The sequence below is a fragment of the Exophiala mesophila genome, assembly GCF_000836275.1.
Source record: "Exophiala mesophila strain CBS 40295 unplaced genomic scaffold supercont1.6, whole genome shotgun sequence".
NCBI classification, from domain to species: domain Eukaryota; kingdom Fungi; phylum Ascomycota; class Eurotiomycetes; order Chaetothyriales; family Herpotrichiellaceae; genus Exophiala; species Exophiala mesophila.
The window spans coordinates 1148694-1168030 of record NW_015622509.1 but is presented as its reverse complement, the minus strand read 5'-3'; the positions used below and the strand labels follow the sequence as shown (position 1 = coordinate 1168030).

General features: G+C 51.1%; 5 protein-coding genes across 5 annotated transcripts; 1 reads left to right on the top strand and 4 right to left on the bottom strand.

The window, feature by feature from the left end:
• Positions 1–910: 910 nt before the first annotated feature.
• On the bottom strand, positions 911–2805 carry PV10_08336 (uncharacterized protein). The gene is made up of 2 exons (XM_016373338.1): positions 1757–2805; positions 911–1672 (listed from the first exon to the last, which is right to left on the bottom strand). The coding sequence occupies exons 1-2, from the start codon at positions 2610–2612 to the stop codon at positions 1455–1457; spliced, it is 1074 nt and encodes a 357-aa protein (XP_016220249.1). The 5' UTR covers positions 2613–2805; the 3' UTR covers positions 911–1454.
• A 137-nt stretch (positions 2806–2942) lies between these two features.
• On the bottom strand, positions 2943–6263 carry PV10_08335 (uncharacterized protein). The gene is made up of 2 exons (XM_016373337.1): positions 5995–6263; positions 2943–5937 (listed from the first exon to the last, which is right to left on the bottom strand). Exon 2 carries the CDS (start codon positions 5227–5229, stop codon positions 3121–3123), a length of 2109 nt encoding a protein of 702 aa, XP_016220248.1. The 5' UTR covers positions 5230–5937; positions 5995–6263; the 3' UTR covers positions 2943–3120.
• Positions 6264–6488: 225 nt separating this feature from the next.
• On the top strand, positions 6489–9950 carry PV10_08334 (uncharacterized protein). Its single transcript, XM_016373336.1, has 2 exons — positions 6489–9146; positions 9288–9950. The coding sequence occupies exon 1, from the start codon at positions 6706–6708 to the stop codon at positions 8572–8574; it is 1869 nt and encodes a 622-aa protein (XP_016220247.1). The 5' UTR covers positions 6489–6705; the 3' UTR covers positions 8575–9146; positions 9288–9950.
• Positions 9951–10391: 441 nt separating this feature from the next.
• Positions 10392–11897, bottom strand: PV10_08333 (uncharacterized protein; the record flags this gene model as incomplete). The annotated part of the gene is made up of 1 exon (XM_016373335.1): positions 10392–11897. One exon carries the CDS (start codon positions 11895–11897, stop codon positions 10392–10394), a length of 1506 nt encoding a protein of 501 aa, XP_016220246.1.
• A 795-nt stretch (positions 11898–12692) lies between these two features.
• PV10_08332 (uncharacterized protein) lies at positions 12693–14648 on the bottom strand (the record flags this gene model as incomplete). The annotated part of the gene is made up of 1 exon (XM_016373334.1): positions 12693–14648. One exon carries the CDS (start codon positions 14646–14648, stop codon positions 12693–12695), a length of 1956 nt encoding a protein of 651 aa, XP_016220245.1.
• Positions 14649–19337: the final 4689 nt, after the last annotated feature.

The following is a 19337-nucleotide window of genomic DNA, read 5'->3' as shown; positions in this document are numbered from 1 at the left end:
GCGTCCTTTGGGAGAGTGATGGGTGCACATTGTGACTGTCACTAATTAGGTATTATTAGGTCTCTGACTGGCCGTGCGGGCATTGAGGGTGGCACCCGAGGGGCGTTTGTTTGAGGGTCGTGACTCTGCGTAGAAACCCACTGCCCCCAGGCGGTTATTGCAGTCTACTGGTCAACCGGAGCCTCCCGCCTAGCCCTCCCCGGGACCCAGTCATGTTAGCATGACGGCCACCGCCTAATCATGGCTCTTTAAGGGCAATGCTAGTGATTAGTGCCCGCCTACGCTTAACAAGAGTTGGTACACTCGGCTGCCAGCCAGCCACATTGCTTATGACAAGTTACACATCAACTTCAGAGCAGTCTAGACATCATGACAATAATCATGGTAAGAAGTGATTCGTAGAAACTCCCAAAACATGAAACCGAGCAAGCGGCTTTCAGTACACAAGAGAGATGCTCCTGGTTTCCCAAATGACAACAACAACGATGCAGCCAGCCTCGGGCGATCTACCGTCTGCACTGTAAGGAGATGAGGAGAACAGGAGACACGATGGGGACTTGGTGGCTCACCGCTGCAAGCGAACCTGGATCAACTCGACTGATGGGCCAGGTTTCGAGGTTCGCCCTCAGCTAAAATGACCATCAAATCTGGCAGACGAATGAGACTGCGTAAGCCCCGGGCCCCGTTGCAACTGGTGTTGCAAATCAAGTTTCATCCTAGCAATCACGTGGGGATGTCATGGTGGTTGCTCGTCATACCGGAGTACTGTTAATGTCCCGGCAACTGGTGCTGATTGCTGACTGGGTTGTAAAATTGTCCTGATATGCCAGGATACCTGGCTTTGATGGCTTCCAAGGTGACCAGGCGTGCTAGAAACTGTAGTATGACGTCTGAAGGCTTCATAGTCAAACATGGATGTGCATTTGATGTAGATCTTCAACAACTGCCGATGTCATCCTCTACTGTAACGTACATACATACATGATTGCCTCCTCTTTCTTCCTCTATTGGCCTGGCGAACACTTGTGGAACAGTCTCAAGTCCAACTGGACGGAAATCTGTTGACGACATCTAGGCCGAGAGAGAACTGTTCTCTGCCATGGCAATTCTCGGCTATGCACAGTTCATGCAAACCATTATCAATCATCCTGTACGTTGTACACCATGAGAACTGATCCTAATTAATTGATGAACACGACTGGCAGTGCCTGGCCAATCGCTTCATGAATCTCAGCCACTGAAATAATGCCAGGAGATCCATGGCACACGCGCTCAACTTCATACCCTAGGTTCGACTGACCGAAGATGCATTATTCCAAACCAAACTCACAAGGACAGCGGGTCTGTAGTCCCATGACAGACCTCATAATGTTTGTCCTGCTATAGCCAACGCCTGCAAGTCCAATCCCATTCCAAGTTTGCTGGTTACAAGTACAGACGATCCCCCCAGACAATTAGATGATGGCTTCGTCCGCAGCATTCTGTGTGTCCTGCACCCTATACATGTGGAACTGTGCAAAAATAACAACGTCTTCCGCCATGGTTCCCAGGCTTCCAATCAGCCATGGCAGGTTCTTCATTACATATGTCGACTCGGTCGAATGGAACAGAATCCCCGCGCCGTAGGTGAGATTGCCCATTAGGGACAGAATGAAGAACAAGAGTGATAGACCTGTGCAAGATCCTAGTCAGTATCGCAGGACGGGGCAAGCCATTGGCCTTAAAAATAACTCAAAGTCCGGGGAGAGTAGCATACCTTCACAACTGCGATCCCGCGCATTCTTGACAATCTGCGGGATCCTAGCACCGAGATACGCAACCGCACTCAGATATCCCAAAATCTCTGCACCGAGGGCCATCTCTTCTCCATGATCATCCGCAGACGTCGGCGAGGGTTTCCAAGCCCCCGACTCGTAAGCGACCGCCCAGCCAGCCGCACCCACCACGGCAATGGCCATGATACTCATCGCATTCTTGAACCATAGCTGAGCACCGTTCTCGTCACTCTCCTCCAGGATCTTGGCTAGCTGGTCATCCTGTCTGGCTACGCTGCTCCTGCGCCGACGAGCACTGGCACTGCTCCGCCGACGAGTGTCGGCCGAACCAGGGATCGTAATACTGTTGGCCCGTTTCAAGAGTGGCTCTTCCTCATCTGGCACGCGAGAACTTTGCTGACCTACTCGTCCGTCCGGTGCTGCACTGGACGATGACGCCCCAGCAGAAGATGGACGAGCACTTAGGAGGGCTTTGCCTTGTTTTCTCTTATTCTTGATCCCGTAGTATAAGCACTGTCCAATGAGGACTCCGTCGGCAATACAGAAGTAGACGGCAATGGCGGTGATGACGGGGACTAGGCCTGCCCAGATGGCACCCGCGAAGTTGGCCACGTCGCCGATGAACCAGACAAATATAAAGGCGAGACTGATAGCTTCGGCGGAGGAGTTGCGGTAGTTTTCCAGGAGTTGGGGGAGGAGCAGGAACAGCCAGCAGGAGAGCGAGATGGACCCAAAGATACCTGAGAGCGCCTCGCGGGTGGTGAGTGGGATTTCTGACGCCGCAGCCACCTCAGTCGAGGTCAGCATCGTCGCCAATAGTCTTGTTATCGCTGCCATGCTGAGGTTGGAGGCTCAGGTGACGGGGGTTCGTCGGTAGAGGGAGTCGCAATCAAGTACACACAGCAACTAACACATGCTGGGCCAAAGAGATTTTGTTTTGGGTGTGTGGAAGGACTGCAAGAAGTGTTGGTTACAAGGAAGAAGGAAAAGCTCGAACTGGATCCCAACAGCTTCTCGAGGTTTCAATGAGTGCGGAGGTGGAGATGGATCGGCGTCTGAATCTCTTGTTTTTTGCGATAGCCGGGAAGCAACAGTGCGCTTTAGTCAGACTGCAATATTTACCCGGATTAGGCATGATAGAGGGAAGCATTTGTGGTGGAATGAATTAATTGATGGTCAGACAACGGCTTTGCCTGAAGACAAACTACCAACTTGGAACACGTGTTTAGGTATTCATATAACAATGACCTAGAGAATTTCAATTGCACCAGCTATCCATGCTATATCTTCAGGGGCGCCAAACTTTTTACGATCGATAAAAGGTTATGTATTTCCGTCACACAACCTAAGCCATGCCAAAGACAGTATCATGAGCAGCGGAGTTGCGGCCTCCATTCATTGTGCTCGACGGATCAAATAGGTCCCATCCCGCCACAAAGCCGTCAACACTCCCGCTTCTGCCATCACTCATGGAGAAGTCGTCCCAATTCAAGGTTGCAACATCGAACATGTTGACCCCACCATCTCCGTGACCAGGCCGACTACCGAACCGGAGTTTGTCAAGCTGTGCAGGCCCGGGGTACAAAAGGCGCGTCAGTTCAGCATCTTGTGCTGGACCGAACGACGCCAGAGAGGGTGGGCGGTTGCTGAAGACCGACTCCAGTAAAGGCCCAAGCAGCCTCTCGTATATCCCCGCATAATTGCTCACCTCGTTCCACCCTTGTGCGGCGAGGGCCAAAAAGTTGGCGGTAAAGACCTTTGTCATTTCGAAAATCTGCTGAGCACTAAACCGGCCACTGATAGTGTCATATCCGTGACGCAGACAAAAGAGAACAACCATGCTATTCTCCAATACGTGGTGGGCAATCAGCCACGAACGCCGGTAGAATCCCGTGAGGATGTGATCCCGCAGAAATTTGGCTGATGAGCAGGCGGCCTCGAAGGCCACCATCAACGACCTTGGCTCGGGCATGGGGACACGTGGGGAGGGACGATGAAGGTTAGTCAGTCCATGTGCCAATGTAAACTCGGTGAGTTCGTGGCCGTCGTTGTAATCCTCATACCAGGCCTGGAGACGCCGTTCCATGGCCGTCAGCCAGTCTTCCCAAGTTTGGCCTTGTTCCAGGGGTTTGCCCTGGAAATGGACCTCTGTCATGGTGGACTGTAATCTTCGGAAATGAATCCAGCGAAGCATGTGAATTTTCGTCTCGGTTCCAGTGGGATCAATGCCCGTGGGATGAATGTGTCGATCATCTAGGATAGAAGGGAATCGAGCATCAATAGTCTGATCAGGAATGCTGAGAGGGCGTTGCAAAGCTGAACAGATGGCGCGGTCGAAATTATATGCTGACCAGAACACCCGGCGTCGCAGGTCTAGGGTGAGTTGGTCAAAGGCGAGGGCCTCTGGGGCCTCCCGGTGGAGGCCCAGCTCAAGACAAGCCCGCATTGCGGCGCCAGTCAGCATCCAAACATTGGCGAGGCGCGGATTGATGGATGCATATTGAAGCACCATCAACGTGACTTGAATGCCCGCCAGATCCGAGGGGATCTTTGCTTTGTCAGAAAGGTGCTGGATGCCTTCTTCAAACAGACTACCCGAGAAGACCATGTGTTTGGCTTCGTGACCGGTGCGGGAGGAGCCCAAAGTAGCAGAGATTGACAACATTAGGTAGACAATAAGAAAATCATATGAGGGTGGCACGGTGCGATGGCGCTCGGGGAGTTCTTGAAGTTTGGTTACAACATTGTCAAGTTGCTTCCATAGAGTCGGCGCATGGAGGATTGGGTAGATGGGATATACTCGAGTCATGTATTTCTTGATAAGAGATCGTAGGATGGCGACAGGAATCGACTTGAGCATGTTACAGCTGACTTCGTTGCTAGCCCGTGATATTGATTTCCTGCGGGCATCGCGTGGTGAGCCGGATGCAACAGCGGTCGACGGAGTCAGGCTCATGCGGACTCGAGCGATAAGATCAGTGACTCCGGGTCCAGTTGGTAAGATGGCGAAGATCATGGCTTGAATTTCTCCGCATGACATGATTTCGTCCCTAGAGGTGTCCCGCTGCGAGTCAGGTACTGCAGGCGGAATGTCGACAGCGAGAGACAATCTAGGCGACTCTGCGTCAAGTTGGGGCAGATCCAGGATGGGAAGTACGGCGCCGTGTTCTTCGAGGGGAATGCCGTCATTTGTGGGCATTCCAGCGAGGATGTCGGAGGCATTGAGTTCCTCAAGATGGCCATTGCGGGCGAGTTCGCCTTCAATCTTTGCAATCTCTGCCTCTAAGTGCTGGACTATGCTGCGAGGAATGTTTGGATCTTGATCCTTGGAGCTGAACCCAGTGCAATCAGACTTTGCAGAAATACATTGGCCGCAAGGAATGGCTCGGTCGCACTTGATCTTGCGCCGCCGACACCGAGCGCATGACAGAACAGAGCGGCGACACTCGGCCATGATGTTGGGAAGTGGAGTCAGACCATGGCACGATGCCGAGGAGACGAAGGTTGTTCCCAACCGAGATCAGGTGGATGGGCGTCTGACCTGGACAGCGACGACGAGGTAATGGTAGTCGAAAGATGTATTTCTTGGAGAGATTTGGTGGGGGGTTCGGTGGTCAAATCACCGAGGATATGACTAGCCAAGTATGTATGTGTCCGTTTCGAGGATGGGGGGAAGCGAAGAAGGCGTCAGCGAGGAGGGTCGGTTATCATGAAACACCTGACCAGGTAGGTAGGATAGATACGGGAGCGTATGGGTATTCTTGTTTCGATAACAGAGGACCTGTGATACGAGTACACAAGGTGTGAGCGAGCCTGTAGCGGGTGCTGAGACTAGCAAGTCAGTAATCATCAGTTCATAAGATGAGGTTGTACGAGCCTTGATAAGAGCTCAGTCGTCTCTTATCTCATTGAGGTGTTTTTTGATGATAGATCGATAATGAAAAAACAAGGGCGAAGATGACATTCCCCGCCTATGTCGCATGTTGGGCCATGGGTGGTGACGCAGTAGCCAGTGGCCAACATCCAGCCTATGGCAAGGGGGCAATTGTAGCCAGATGGAGCCCGACTGGCCCTCGGCAACGCCTTTTCAAGGACAAGTTTGGTTGGAAATTAGGGGATGGGGGACTCGATGCCCCCATTAGAAGCCCGTAACATGGTTCTGCTTGTCCTAGTTAGGCAGCTGAGATTGAACAGGGAGCATGGATTGGCCGAGGGCTACCTGCATATGCGCTTCTGAACAATCTGGTCCACGTCTGGCCAAGAATAGGACGTCCGAAGTCCGTACTCACCTCTACGGAGTAAGGCCGCTCATGCCCTCGAGTAAACTTCTCGTAAACATTCTGTAAGTGTCTAAGACACATAAGATAGCTTCGAAGGACAAGGTGCAGATACGATACTGAGTTGGCATTTTGGAGATGTCGCAGGCACCGGCAAACTGGGCAGTCACGACAGGGCAGCAGCACTTGGTCCTTCCAGTTCAGATTTGACCTAATATAGCAGGTGCATTGGATATGGAAATGGAGAGGGGGTCGTAGCTTCCCTTTGTTAGTTGTGCTGGTTCCTGCCATTTGGTGTTGGTGTTGATAGCCAGTCGCTCCTTCCTTGAGGCTTGACCGGCTATCGTACCGGCAGGCACCCGGCCTCCAACAACGCAGGAGCGCAGTGCGTGAATCCCCCTCATTGGCCTTTCGCTCTCAATCTCAACTCAGCCTTCGTGTCTCTCTTGTTCAGATTCCATCATCACTATTATTGTTGTCTCAAGTCTACGGACATGACATCCAGAATCAGCCCACCTACCTGTCTTTCAGTCGTCCGATCTCAATGTCTCGGCTTTCTGCAAGGCTGTGAGATGACAACAGCGCACAAGTCCTAATTCAACCTCCAACGCCTCTCTCAAGCCACCGCGGACTTGATCACCCAGTCATTGACCATGGACCCCGACACCACGACCATCTCCGAAGCTGACTTAACCCGCCTCTTACCTACCTGTCAACGATGTCGTCGACTTCGTAGAAAATGCGACACCAACCTGCCTGCCTGTCGACTGTGTGAAAAAGGAAAGGCAGAGTGTACTTTCTTTGATCATGCTCTGCAGCAGACTCTCCCTCGGAGCTACGTCCATTCACTGCTCACTCGCCTTGGACGATTACGTTCTGTCCAGGCCACTGTCAATGGTTCAGCGGAACCCCTCGACCCTTTTCCCATCCCCCAGCACCACCGCAATATCTCTACTACTTCGAGCCAGCTTCTCCAGCCCCCTCCCAACGAATGGGGTACCTACACCTCCGACCTTTCCTTTGACAAACACTTCATTGTCAATCATGCAAATCCCACCTGTTGGCAGTTCCTGGGCAGTTCCTCTCCTTATGCCCTTGCCGTTGAAGTCTTGGTTCACGCCCAGGCCAAGCTGGGCTCTATGGTCCAGCACCCTGACTATGCCGGTCCTGAATTCTGGCTGAATGCTCAGTCGACCGAACTCTTAGAATCTACTCAACGGACATCTCCCCCATCTCGCACTGAAGTCGACATGTTGGTCGACTATTATATGTCCACCACAAATGGACTTGTCGTTTGTTTTGACCGCCAGGACGTCTCCACCGACCTTGACCTCTACCTAAGCCACGCTGGAATGGGTGTCAAATACCTCACGGGCAAGGAAGCTCATCAGTTTTTCCGTATCTCCATGATCTGCGCCATCGCCTCCGCCAACAAGTCTCGACATCAATCCCTGTACGAGGCTGAAGCTACCGCTTACTACACCGAAGCAGTTCAATATGTCGAAGAGGTCACTTCTGACATTTCCGCCGACGCTCTTGAAGCATTACTTCTGCTCATTCTCTTTGCCCTCTTCTACCCTCGAAGAGGTGATATCTGGAAGCTGTTGGACTTTGCCTGCCGCCTGAGCGTAGAACTTGGCTACCACACAGAGCCTAATGACGAGTACGAAGACGAAAAGGCAAGAAGGAGACGACGATCAACCTTTTGGGGCCTCTATTCAGTCGAGCGCACCGTCGGCCAACATCTAGGCCGTCCTTCGGATCTTACCGAAGAGATCATCACAGCAGAATATCCTGCCTCTCTAAACGAATCAGCTCTCGCAGATCCCGATACTCTTCAGTTCATCCTAACCTCCCACTCCTATCGCCTTGCATATCTTCGCTCTGAGATCTTTCGTGAGCTCTATCTTCCAGCCATTGCTCCTAATCTGCCCCGCCTTTGGTACGAGCAAAGCCTAGAACATATTCTCGCTTGGCGCAGAGAACTACAGTTCCTCGACACCGGCCTGGGCATGGGTAGCATGACTTGCGACATTAGCTTTGATTCATCGATTTGTTTTCTCTTCCAACCTTTGCTATTACGTGCTTTGGCAGCCACAAAGGACCCTGTTCTTCCTCCCGATTCTCATGATGTTATACCCCTCGAAAGCTATCGCTCCGCCGTCAATGTGGTGGAATTTTATAAAAAGGTTTTCCGGGGCACCGAAGGCACTACGTGGGGTATGTATCCGGTCACGCTGATCTCGGCCCACTATATTTTTTCCGCGTCGATGGCCATCATGGCACACTGCCTCCTTGCCATCGATGCTCGCCTGCCGGTGGTCAGCTTCTCGCGGGAGCTAAGTGCAGACTCTCACGATGGTTCGGTAGATTTCTCAGGGATCCACGATGTTTCAGGCACCTGCCTCATTCTTCTTAACACGCTGGCAAAGAAGTGGCCCGGCATGGTTGGCACTTTGGACATTTACAAAAACTTACAGGACAAGGTTCTGCCGATTATGATGAGGACCGGGATCGCCTAGCCACCCTCTTCTTCTTGGTTGACCACTAAGGAATTTCTGGAACGAGGCCCTAGACTGAATAGTTCGGAACTTACCAGAATGACCACCAGTGGGCACACTGGCTCCCGATAGGTTATCCCCTTTGTGGCGCACGCTGTTGAATGTACTTTTGTGCCCATCTGCTATGACCCGCTGGAACAATGTTCATCGCGGTTGTATAACCACTGTTTCGCCAAACAAAGCACCTTCGGGAGGTCAAACCCCACGGACAACTTGGGATTAGCAAGGGACCGACGAGGAAACGACAAACGAACCGGCGTGATGTTGTCTTCTTTTTTCTGGCTCGCAAACAAAGATCAGAATCATCGGATTCTTGACTCAGAACTGAGTTTGGCGTCTTTCCGCTTTTTATATATCCCGCCGCATCGAGACTTCATCATTCCAACGCAAGTTTCCTCCTCCACAATCTCGTTCAGCACATACCGACCACATTTTCGACCGCCCCTTCTCCATCCTTCATTTAAATCATTGCTTGCGCGACCTCCTAGGATTTTAACCTGTTCTCACAGAGAAGCGTGCGTGGCTCGTTTTCGGTAAGCAGACTTATTCCCGGCTACCTCGTTCTTTCTGTTCCTAGGTCTCATCCCTCTGACTCCCGCCCTGGCCAACCCTGTCAGGCGCTGAAGAATCGCTCTTGTGTACTTTTGTCCTGGATGAGCGCTGATAAGGAACAGAAAGACTTCGCGAGCATCGCATATCCAGCGACTTTGACCATGAGTCCAGTCCTTCGTCGCTCGGAAAGGATTCAAAGAAGGTGGGCCCTTCGAATGGGCCCACTCAAAATCAGGCTCATTGTGCGCCGTCCTGACCGCGATACCAGAAGTGGGATCAGGTGGAGGTTTATCCTCAGGAACAAGAAGCTTGTCAAGATCGAGGTCATCAGCTGAACCTCTGGAGGATATGGTGATTCGCCCACTAACAGGGTCTAATTCGCGAGTGAAAGCTGTACAAATACCTTGGAATTGTCCATGTTGATTGTGCGAACACCAGGTGAAATGCACTTCGGAAATGATTCATGTCAGAGACGCTGGGTTGGAAAGAAGCATTTGATCTGTTGCTGATTTGACACTCCGGGTCATGCAACTGGACATTCGATGTTGCTGAATTGACACTCCGGTCATGCAACTAGGCAGTCGACAAGGAACAATTTGAGATCCCAGTGAGAATGACTACGGATGTGGACGACGACTGACATTAACGGCGGCTATAAACATACTGTATAGCTTATCTGTGCTGCGGCGCATTGCCTGTGCCCCAAGAGAGGTCAGGACATGAGAAATAAAGCATAAAACATATTACATATAGTACAACGACGGCGATACGAATGGCCTTGTCCCAGGAGACGTGAATCGCACAATTCTCTGATGAATTTGAACCGATCCGGGCTATTTCAATCGCACACTATCTTAATGGCATACTGTTAGGTTCCCTAAATACCAAAATCATTCTCGATTACGCAGGAGACACATTCGACGGAGATATGATAGAGGGAATAAAATAGAAAAAGTTCCCTAGCACTGTGTACACTAGACACAAGTCACCGATCTATGAAGTGAGTCAATGAGTAGTTGTTATACATTCTGGACCACCAGGGCATCATGGACACCATAAGGGTATACATATATACATTTACATTTACATATCTACATATTGTTTGTATCTATTTGCCAGTACTGTTTTCTGATTTCCTGTTTTTTAAGTCTTGTAATTTGCAACCAATCCCCCCCCCTCAACGATCTTGAAGAGGGCCAATACTTTTCTCATGATGCTTCTTTACCCTATTTCATCTCAGAGCCGACGGATATATATGGGAAGATCTCTTCGATACGTTGTATCAAAGCCTCTGGAATATAGATGTCGACGTTATCGACAGCAGGGTCGACAAACAACGCATTGAGAAGTCCCTTCCAATTAGTGACGGTACGAATACGGCCAGCTTCTTGGACGAATTGCGATACATGACCGAGTGTGGCGTCACTATTGCCATTGCCATGGCTAGGGCCAGGGTGTTCAGTCAGACGTCGCTTCAACTCATCCTTATCGAGAGCACGCACGATTACGTCAGCATCGCCATTGGTGCGATGGAGCGAGATACGATGTAACAGTCCACCTCGATCAGCGTGGAACATGATCTGGACTCCGTCGACCACAGGACTGGTGAAGTCGAATTTTGGAGTCTGGTCAAAGGTCCATTCCCGCGTGGATAATTCGGCAACTCCAGCTGCGATATCTGGATTCTGTCGCTCGTCGGCTTCAGTTCCATCGAGATAGATTTCGTTGTACCCTACTTGGCGTGGAATCCGTGTCTGGTCGGAGTCCAGTCCGTACATGTCCCAGAATTCGGTGCAGATGGCTTCAGTAATGACTTGTTTGGTCTGAGCTCGTTGATCGAGATTGTCGGTCCATGCAAGGTTGCCGACTTTGCTGCGCACGCTCTCCACGCCTTTGGCTTGAATATAATCGTGGCCGGGACCTCGTAGGAGAGATGATATTTTGGACAGGTTTGGGCTTGAGAACAGGAGCGTGCCATGGTGGAGAGCACGGCCTTTGGTGAGCTTGTATGCGCTGCCACTGACCTTGAGCCACGTTGGCGAGGCCGAAGTTTGTGGGGAAGATTCTTTAGAGCGCATGACAATGTCGTTGCGGTCATTGACCTTGAGATCGGTGAATCCAAGACGCGCCGCCAGAGGTGATAAAGCCCGGACGACCATTTCGGCATGAAGCGACCGTGTAAAGGATTTGGCCGTGTTGGGGACGGTGACGCTATAGTTCAGGTTGCCGTCGTCGTGAAACACAGTTCCTCCACCGCTGCGTCGCCGCACCAGATCGAGAGGGCCATCTAGACTGTCCTTGTTTACATTGTCGGTCTTGGATATCCTGCGGCCTGCCTTCAACCTACCCAAGTCTGTCTCCAACCACGGGTTCTGATTGCGCCCGATAACCACGCATGGTCGGTTGGTGTAGAATAACAGGATTTGCGATGCAGGATCGGAATTGACGAGGATGTAGTGCTCAATTGAAAGGTTATAGTAGGGATTATCGGAGGTCAGGTGAAAGATTAGCGGAGTCTTTCGAGAGATGTCTCGAAGGTCGCGGAGGGGCCATTTCTGCACAGCTGACGTGTTGGTCGAGTAGCAGCAGTGTGCGCGGAGTGATGGAGCATTAGGTAGTGACTCCTGTTGAGCTGTGACACATTGGTGTGGGAAGAGAGGTGATCGGGGCGATGGGAGACGGAGACGCAGACAAGTTTGAGATCTCAGTCGTGGACCAAGCGCCGTTCGCATTTGAAGCGCAGAATGACCGCAACGGAAACGGCTAACCTGGACAGCGTGAGATCTAATCTCTGATCACACCCAAGGGATGACTTGGGTCAAATATCGTTCAGCCAAAGAGACTTTGGTGAGACATCTGTTGATGTCGATGGTGGTTGCTGATGACACAAAAGTGAGGTATCATTGAGGAAACATTGCCGAGAGACCTGATATTGCCTATTCAGGATTAGCCTCTCCTCTCAAAGGGTGGAGGGGGAGGAGGAAGGAGCACAGAATCTGGTCGCTGGCCAGTTGGCGTAGCATGATAAACAGGGAGATGAAGCATGGATCAGATTTGATGGAGTGGCAGTAGCTCGATGTAAGGTTCATGTTGGAATTTGAGAACGTTATCTATGAGTTTTGATCCGTCAATTGAATGTCCACACCTGATTGCGGTACTTTCCCCAGCCTGGTATCTCCTATTGAACTCCAACAAATGCCTCAAAATTCATACAGCACCCTCATGACGCATGCATGAGGAGTTTTCTGCGAGTGCCAGTCGTTCGTCCCGACATAAAGGCTGGGTGATAGTTATGTCGATCCTAGAGGGTGGTCTTGGCCTACCTATCATGCCCGAACTCCGTTGGCTTTTTTGACTTACATGTGGCCGAGGGGCCTCGGGTCTTTGATAGGTGCGTACCGTGCCTAAAAGCGAAATGCCCCAGGCCTGCAACCGACCCATCGTGCGTCTGGTACGCTGGTACGCTGGCACGGCTAAACGTGTGTCCGACGCCTTCGTATGCTGGAAGTCATCTGCTCTCAATGCCCTCAGATACCCGCAGCTGGCTGCTTCCCACTTCCCACATTGCCTCCAAGCTCAGATTCATTTGTACCGACGAGGCCAGTATCAAGCATTGGTTCTCGCCAGCTACAGCCAGATGCAGCATAGTATCCCTGCCTCGCGTCCACCGATCGATAACTTCGTCCCGCCGTGATCTCCTGGTGGAGGTTGTCCGAGTACAAGAACTGTCTCACCACACGTTTGGTGTCTTCCCAAGCTGAAGCGCCCAAGGCAGCGGCGTGGCTTTGGTAGTTCCTCTCGAACCAACCAGCTTGACTTTTATCAACTGGGTGCACCTTTTCCGCCATGAAACCTACGTAAAAGGCCCACAACCGAAGTCGTCGAAATTGTCCTTGGTCCTCCTCACTCTCGCTCTGAACCAATTTGTTGCGGAGGTCATTCAACAGCTTCAATCCAAATCGTACGGGTTCCGGCGATCCCAAGACCATGTTGGCAACAAGGGCCGTCGCAATGCATGCATACGCTTGACAGAGCGGCCGGCTAAACAGATGGGGATAAATGGCCAAGTTGACATAGTGATCAGCAAGCCTCGAGATGCAGTCGAAAGTGCGAATTCGTTGCCATCGGAGGAGCTGATCGTCAGCCGGGACATCGTGTGATTGGGTATACTCGTTGGTTTTGAAAAGTTCACGCAGGTCGGTCATAACGGCCTTCAATACTGGATGGTCGATCAATGGATCGATGCCAGCGGCATGATCGCCGAAGATTCCGGCCGACATCAATCGAGCTTTCCAGGGCTGACTGAGTGGTCCAGGAGTCCATTCCTGCGCTGGGAAAAGTGGTCGCGTCTCGTATTTCAGTGCAAAATATGCATCGCAAGAGAGAAGATCTTCTCGAAACCAAGAGTCAAGTAAAATGATACCCCCAGCTCCGTTAACTAGATTGCGAAGCATCTTGAGGTGCATGCGTGCGGTCGAGGTGTTGTCAACAATGGTCTCGGAAGAGAATAACTTTAGGATTGCTTTTAGAGTGATGAGATCTTGACTTCCTTGACGGGCTACTCGTGCGCGCAACTCTGTCATGGCCGGACCCTGGAAAGAGCGTACTTGGTAGAGAAGCGATTCATCGTCACTGGCTGTAGCCATTGAAGCCGCGAGTAGGCTGAGGTAAGCATTGAAGTAACACATATCCTGATTGACAAAGGAAGCGTCGTCCCAACTCCGGGCAAGCTCGTAGGTATGGTTCGATCGCTCCGACTCCTTGGGCCACAGTTGTGGGATGAAAACCTCATAGGCAAAGGAAATCAGGTTGCTAACTAAAGATCCGATGGAGCCGATTGATTCGTCGAAGCTGGTGTCTGTGAGATTTAGAAAGCCTGGCATCGGGGCAATGACCGCCGAGGGCTCATCGTTGAGCAAGCTGGAATGAGTGGACGGCGTAGAAGCGGCAGACGTTTGGATTCCGCTGCTGGAACCTTGCCCTGAGCTGAGGCCAGCATATCCCAATTGGACTGGTTCTGCGGTCCATGGGTCAAATCCAAACGAAGGCGTTGTAGGTATTGTCCTGGTCTGGGAATAGTCGGTCAATCCTGCTTGACGAACGTTAGATGGAAAGCGACGTACAGATGATTGCTGTGGCCGACTAGTGGGCGGAGGCTGTGATGACCCAGGCTTGGACTGGACTTGTTGCTGAGGGATTAGAGAGGGCTCAGAGAGTGCTCCGATTGGGACGTTGGCAGAGGCGCGGAGCTTTTTGGCTAGCTCTTGTTTCTTCCACCTCTCATAACGGTTCATAACATGCCATGAGACGGCAGCATTGTGTTCTTTGGAGTCGATGTTGCCTGCGTCCTTGTTCACGAATGAAAACTCACCGCGAAAGGGTGCTGGCTGGTCTGTGTCGTTCTTGTCTTTGGACATTGAGTGCTGAAAGTGGTGGATCTCTGTCAAGTCCGGAATAGGACAATGCTGCTCGAGGGTGACCATGTCGGCAAAGGGGCGCCACAGCTGTGACTATATGGAGAATTTGAGTCATGCTGCAAAGGCGAGAAGGTGATGGCAGATTCTATATCGATTTCCATATGGTTAGGTCAGCTTCCACAGTTTCCATGGAAATGATTTCATAACCATCGCGTTCCATGCATGATAATACTATAGGGTAAGACCGTGGTCTAACCGGTTTTTGAAATTCGTTGGACGAATATCATTGGATGCAAAGGCATGATTTCCAACGGTCAATACCGGTACCGCTGTTTGCGGACTTGAATGGGTCAAGGTTGGGTAAAAGATGGGCCTCACAACAAGATCGCTTGCTGACACTAAGCTTGGAAATACACACAATGGTATTGTCTCGTGCGAAAAAGACATGGCGCGGGGGCTTGCACAAGCACAAGGGAAAAAAAGAGAATTGAGCCTACCAGGAGCGTCATCCGTGCACCTAGCCGTAAGGGTAGAATGTTTCGCATAGGGCTCACGATATGGGCTTAGCGTTCTTGGACCCCGGCGCGGAAGTCGAGTTGCTTGGGTTGTAGAAATTACTGCGAACAGTAGCCGTCATTACTGCGTAGGGTATGGTTTGGGTGCGCCTGGGGCCGAGGGGGCCTCTCGGGCTTCCAGTAGTGCTTGAGTAGGACTCGGTTCGTCCAAGCGGCCGTGACGGCACAGGCGAGGGGATTTGAAAGCCGTGGGACGGGAGGAGGAGAGGAGATTTGTGACTAGCGCGACGCCCAAGCCCACCCGACCCAGTACTCCGTAAGTTATGAGTACCTTAGATATGCCCAGGCTTGGACGTCCCGATGGTAGACTTAACCATGACGAGGCTGATGACAACTTGACAGGTCATGGACATTCTTGTGTTGGCGGTTACAGTATTTACTTGCAGGCTTAGGTCAGCGAGTCTTTTGGAAACCTGGGACATCACCAGTAAACTTTGACCTAGGTTCCATCTCGACGGAACATTTTGGGGCCAGCAATTCCGTCTTGTGTTTGCTTTGTTGGAGAGTTTGAATGCTCATGCTCCGCAACAGCAAGACCCTTGCCTTGCCTTCCTGCGTAAGTAATCACACGAGATATTGCACAGGTTCGGTCCTTTTCTTTTGACCCAGACAAGATGTGAGAACCGGAAGAGCGAGAGATCAGAGGGGTGAAGCGTGGTGATAAGTACCACAGCAAATGAATTCCGTCACTTTTCCGTCGGTTTCCTGTCGACAGAAGCGAGGTAGGGGTTTGTGGTGGCGAGGGGGGGATTGTCCGTCGAAGAAAGTCGAGGGTAGCACTGGTGGCTTCATTTTCCCTACGCCCAATTTGTGATCTGCCGTATCTTCCTGTGCATGGTTTCCACGGTCAAGCATCTAGGTCTTCTGGGCATTTTTCGTCTATGGATATGAGGTGGACCTCATGTCCCATCCAAATGTCATGTATCGTATACCAAACTCTTTTTGCGAGTGCAACAGTATCTCTGGGCGAAGTCAAACTCTCTTTGCGAAGATCATTTATCTCTAAGCAATTGGAAATACATACTTGAAGTCTCGGGGCGGAAGTCTGAAATCCGTTGAAAAGCGTGATGTCATTGCTCTCGGCGGACGGTCCCGCGGCGGTCAAACGGTCAATGGCGGTAATTACTCGCACGTGAGTTAATTACTGCCAAGGATCCTGGATTTTGATTTCCAACTGCTTGTCATCCCTGACTAAATCTGTAATGAAGTTGCGAATCTGTGCATCGCCCTCCGCCCTCCCCAGAATCTAGCTTTTTTGGGTGCTTACTTGACTCGTTGGTGCTGTAAGGTAAAGCTTGATTGAGCCCCAACTCACACGCAAGGATTGAATGCAATAAACGGCAATGACTTTTCCCAACTTGATAACGTTTTCTCAAATGGTCGCCAGACTTGGCCCGTCCATCTATGCCAGCTTCTGGCCTGTTGTTTTCTCGTCTGAAGTTCTAGCCCCCATGGTGCATTTGAACTCGAGCAATGCAGATCATTATTGGAACCTGCGACCGTCAGTACAACGCTGACGAAGTATCATCCGCAATGGTTTTGTCGCGTCACGATGTGGAAGGAGGAGATAATGCACATGACCAAGCAGACACTTAAGGGACAAAACTGGCCTTATGCATTTTGACTACGCTTTGAGAGCGTGTTGGACATCTCACAGAGTTTCATTGCGATAACTAGGTCTAATTGTATGTCAATCGCCAACTCTGGATGTCTTGTCCAATGTAAATATTGGTATAATGGACTTTGTTTGTACATGTAGGGCGATATATGTCTTGACTCGTGCAAAAACTGCTGCAGTGAGTGCTCTGGTTAAAACATGACTCGTGCGAAATGCAAGGAATGTTCAAGGTTGTTGAAACGCATCACGTGAACCCCGTCGTTTCCCACAAGCACCTGCACCCACCCATGCGACAATACATACATTAGGTACCTACCTGACTCATTCAACTGGCGGTGCTGTTCTGAAACAATAGAGACAGAGCGTATTGTGCCAGTAACATAAGGAGTCTGTAAAGTTATCTCTTTTTGGAAGGTGTTGCGGGACGAGGACTACCAGTATGAGATAAGCGACATCTGGCTCAAGGCGAAGACAATCCACCATGCGTACCGTACTTACATAAGTCCGTATGTTTGGTTACATAGAAGTCCTAACCTCAATGGGCTCCGAGTTGGACCCGACAAACACGTGCAGCGCATTGACATGGCACGTGTCCCCTCCACCGTACAACCGGGACCTTAGTCAACATGCAAGTTCGTCATCATCTATATTCTTACCTGCCCAATGCGATCACGATCGTGCCTATCCGTATGCGCGTAGTCAGTTTCCTTTACAAGTTTACATAAACACCCTTGATGGCCCACAACATCATCCAAGGCGAAATACAGCTTGAGCAGCCGGTTACCCCGGGACCACTTTCCGCAGTGGCTGAATAAATCACGTAGGTCAGGATTTTGAGTTTTCAGCTTGGCAGACCTGAAGTCAGCATTGATGTCGCGAGGAGGGCAAAGCGACAGTGACCGCTTTTCTACAGGAGCCCGTGCCCGGTCTGGATGTCGTCGATGCTGTGGGTGATTCCGAGTGAATTAATTATTGGTTAACCAAGACCTTTCGAGGTCGTGATGACGGAGTGTGTAATGCCTGTCTCAATTTGGTTGCTCTTGCTTGTGACTTTCGACTTGTTACTGTTCCCTGATCCTGGCCAGGCAGTGTTCGTTTCATGTAGCTGTCAGAGGAACTTTCAGAGGAGTTGTGTGTCATGCAAGTCATACTCGCCGATTCCATGCACCTGGGTCTTGAGCACTTTGTTGATGACATGCGTGCCTCGGTCATGAGAGCTCTCCCACACCTCGAGTTTTGCGCTGCTGCAATGAAAGAAATGGGGAAAACACGTCTCCTACCTCAGGTGGATTTTCACCTCCAAGCAGCCCGTGAAAACGATCCGGGAAAGATTACCGTGCCGAAGTCCGCGAGTCAGAGAGTGTTGAGAATCCCTGGTTCCTTGGTGGTGGGCTTTGCGAGCACTGAGGAGAACCTGGCAAGGACCTACTTGTAGCTGCTATAGGTCGCTCCAGGTTATGGCGCACCACTGTTGCGGGGGACCCCTGTAGACTCCTGGACTTGTCGTGTCCAGGCGGGTTGGTGGCAATGTTAACGCCGCCTGTTCCCTGCCATGCCTGCTCTCCATCCTGATGAACCTGCATCACCAATTTGACGTGTTGAGAGCCAGACTGGGTTGAATACTCAACTGCACGAATAAGCCTACTCGCCGTGACATATTCTTGTAGGTTCTGTACATGCTTCATCGCATGGCCGTGCCAAGATTGAACCTCGTAAACTATCAGAATCCACAACGAATTGGGTCAAGAGACATGAGAGATGGGAGATGGCTAAGCAGGTGTGATTGGAGTGCCTTGGTTAGGGTGCCGTGGCACCCCTACATGAAGCTCTGGCGTCAAACAGTTCACAAGACCTGTGATTATACCTACTCGTACTGTAGTACTCGACAATTTGAATAGAACAATGGAAAGACAAAAAAAGGTTCTCCACTAGAGTCACGGAGGTCCACGATAAGAGGGTCGACCAACGACTGAAGAGGCCCACTTAGCTGCGAATACACAAGTATTAGGTACGGAGTAGGTACCCACGATGCCTACAAACCAAGGCTTGGAGCCCCAGAGGCAGGCCAATGTCAAATGCGCAGCGGCCCTCATTGGATGTTTAGGGCTCCTCAGCGCCTTAGACAACCCCTGATGCCCCCTCAACGTGCCTTTTAGCAAGAGACTCATTAGGGGCCAAGAGCCTAAATTCGCACATGGAGCCGATCATGCTTCTTGTCGTCATTGTAAATTCTCTCCCAAGATGCTAAATTTAAGGTCTCGTGGGTCTCCTTAGGCTCTAGCCTCTCGTGCCTCTGAACCTACGAGGATGGGTATGCCGATCATCCTCTGAAATGGTTTCGCGAGACGGACAGCAGGTTGTAGCGTAGAGAGTGGACACGCCCCATCGCTTCTGGAGAGGTCTGATAGGTGTAGTCTCGAAGTGCCAACACAGGAGATTTCTTTGCGCTCTCATGATTTTTCCGTGCTGGTGGACCACTTAGCTTGATGATAGTGAAAGTACTCCGTAGTATTATCAATGGTAGTGGCAGCATTCTGCGGCCGTGCGTCGGAGATTGTGTCG

Bases quoted from the DNA above. Each gene is read 5' to 3' on its own strand.
- PV10_08336 (XM_016373338.1), bottom strand. From the start codon at position 2,612: ATGGCAGCGATAACAAGACTATTGGCGACGATGCTGACCTCGACTGAG. The intron at 1,673-1,756 runs GTATGCTACTCT...GATCTTGCACAG, and splicing joins GCGGGATCGCAGTTGTGAAG to GTCTATCACTCTTGTTCTTC.
- PV10_08335 (XM_016373337.1), bottom strand. From the start codon at position 5,229: ATGGCCGAGTGTCGCCGCTCTGTTCTGTCATGCGCTCGGTGTCGGCGG.
- PV10_08334 (XM_016373336.1), top strand. From the start codon at position 6,706: ATGGACCCCGACACCACGACCATCTCCGAAGCTGACTTAACCCGCCTC.